Source organism: Cyprinodon variegatus, unplaced genomic scaffold, assembly GCF_000732505.1.
Source record: "Cyprinodon variegatus isolate N-32 unplaced genomic scaffold, C_variegatus-1.0 Scaffold183, whole genome shotgun sequence".
Taxonomy (NCBI): Eukaryota; Metazoa; Chordata; class Actinopteri; order Cyprinodontiformes; family Cyprinodontidae; genus Cyprinodon; species Cyprinodon variegatus.
The window spans coordinates 772,142-774,011 of record NW_015150636.1 but is presented as its reverse complement, the minus strand read 5'-3'; the positions used below and the strand labels follow the sequence as shown (position 1 = coordinate 774,011).

At 39.3% G+C, this 1,870-nt stretch overlaps 1 protein-coding gene across 1 annotated transcript in view; it reads left to right on the top strand.

The window, feature by feature from the left end:
• cep152 (centrosomal protein 152kDa) overlaps positions 1 to 1,870 on the top strand; it is a 32,888-nt gene that overhangs the window by 9,294 nt on the left and 21,724 nt on the right. The window contains exons 7-8 of the mRNA XM_015378981.1: positions 170 to 310; positions 436 to 575. Of these exons, the coding sequence (XP_015234467.1) occupies positions 170 to 310; positions 436 to 575 (281 nt within the window). The remainder of the gene's footprint in view (positions 1 to 169; positions 311 to 435; positions 576 to 1,870) is intronic.

Sequence of the window (1,870 nt, the reverse complement as noted above, 5' to 3'; positions counted from 1 at the left end):
TCAATTAAAAACACTGATCATTTATTGAACAGGATGGAATCATTTCATATCTAAAGTACTTTCAGAAGTTTGAATTCAGAATATGAGCGAACTTTTCCCTTAAAAGATTATTTGTAAAAGTAATGCTTTTACTAGGATTGTAAATTATTTTAATATCCAAATGTTTCAGAAACTGCCAATAGGGAGCAGGTCGCCCAGCTGCAGGTTTTAAACAAAGGTCAACAGAGGCAAATAGAGGACTTGGAGCGGAAACTGGAGGATTCACGCCGTAATATGAGATACATCGAGCATCAGTTTGCAATCGTCAAAGGTTTGTTTCACAACTTTTATCTTCTCCACCATGATGGAGAACCTTGTGCCTCTAAATCATTTCACAGTTTAGCCTTTGCCATCCCTTATAGCCTGGTGTCATTATTTATAACAAATGGTTGACAGATGAAAAAGATGGCCTTGCTGTCAGTTTGAAGGAGTCCAGTCGACTGATAGAAGAGGCGAAGAAAGGAGAGGTTCAAATGCAAAACAAGCTGAAGGTGTTGGAGCAGCAGGTACAGATCCTCAGGGAGAAAGACCAGGAGGTAAATCAGCCTTCCATCTTATCTACTGTTTTAAGCTGAACTCATTTGATAATGTGTTAACAACCACTTAACTGTGCTCATATCTAATGCTACATTCAGACCGCAAGCGGCAGAGGCAGCAGAAGCAGCTGGTTTACATGCAAAGTCAATTGTTGACACGCATCAAGGCGCAGCAAAAGGTCCTGCAGCGCTTTTCGTGCGGCTGAAGCGGCAACACATTAGCTTCAGAAGCAGCAGCTGAAGTTTAAAAAATTTAACTTTAGCTGCTGGAAGCGCTACGTCAACCAATCAGAGAAGCTGATCTGGGAGCTGGCAGGGAGTCAGACACAGCGCTGATGCAGAGCGCTATGATCACTCCTCTGAAACAGTTTATTAACGCCTAAATTAACTTCAAATGTAGAAATCTGCCGGCAAAACATGTTCACTTTTATTATCCTGCTGCCCGCAGTTTGGATTACGTCCGTGATCCAAAATGCCTTCCAGCTGCAGCGAACAGTAGCGGAAATATTGATAAATATAAATAATATTTGAAGGCAGGATGGTAATCTTGATGAACTGACTGCTTGGGGTGTGGAAAATAAATCGATTTTGCAATACATATCGTGATTTCCAGCTGCTTATATAATATCGATCTTTCAGTTCCTAATATATCGATATTAGAAAAACAAAACATTTTTTTCCATATGTTTTTTATTGGGTTAGAAGTGTACAATACATTCATTTACATGAACCTCCCTACATTCCCATGAATACAGTGAAAAATGTTAACAATAAGCAAACGTGATTCTCTCCCTCATAACGAGAAAACAGGAGGGGAGAACAGTTACCGACAAGCAAATAGAAAATAAATTATAATAAACAAACAGAATTTAGAGGAGGCATCATAAATGCTTAGAAAACAAAATAAAAAAATATAACTATATTATTTATTGCATGTTGTGCTTTAGGTTGGACCACCAATTCCCTAATCCAACCACTGGCTTGTCTTAAAATCCTGGCTGGTGTTTCAACAGATCAAACCACTGGAAAATCAGGAGTGATTCAATTAGAGAATTAGAGAGGGGTTATGTCCGTGTATCTTAATTAAAGCCAGACTTTTTAATCATCTAAGGAGGAAGTTGAGTCAACCAAGGAAAGAATGGGATTCCAAGTTTTATAAAATTTGTTGACACATCCCCTAATGCTGTACTTCATTTTTTCTAAGTGTAGGAGTGACATTAGATCCTTCGGCCAAGAGTCAGTGGAGGGAGGATTCTTTAGCCTGGGTGCCATTCCGAACTTAGTCCCGCCCACAA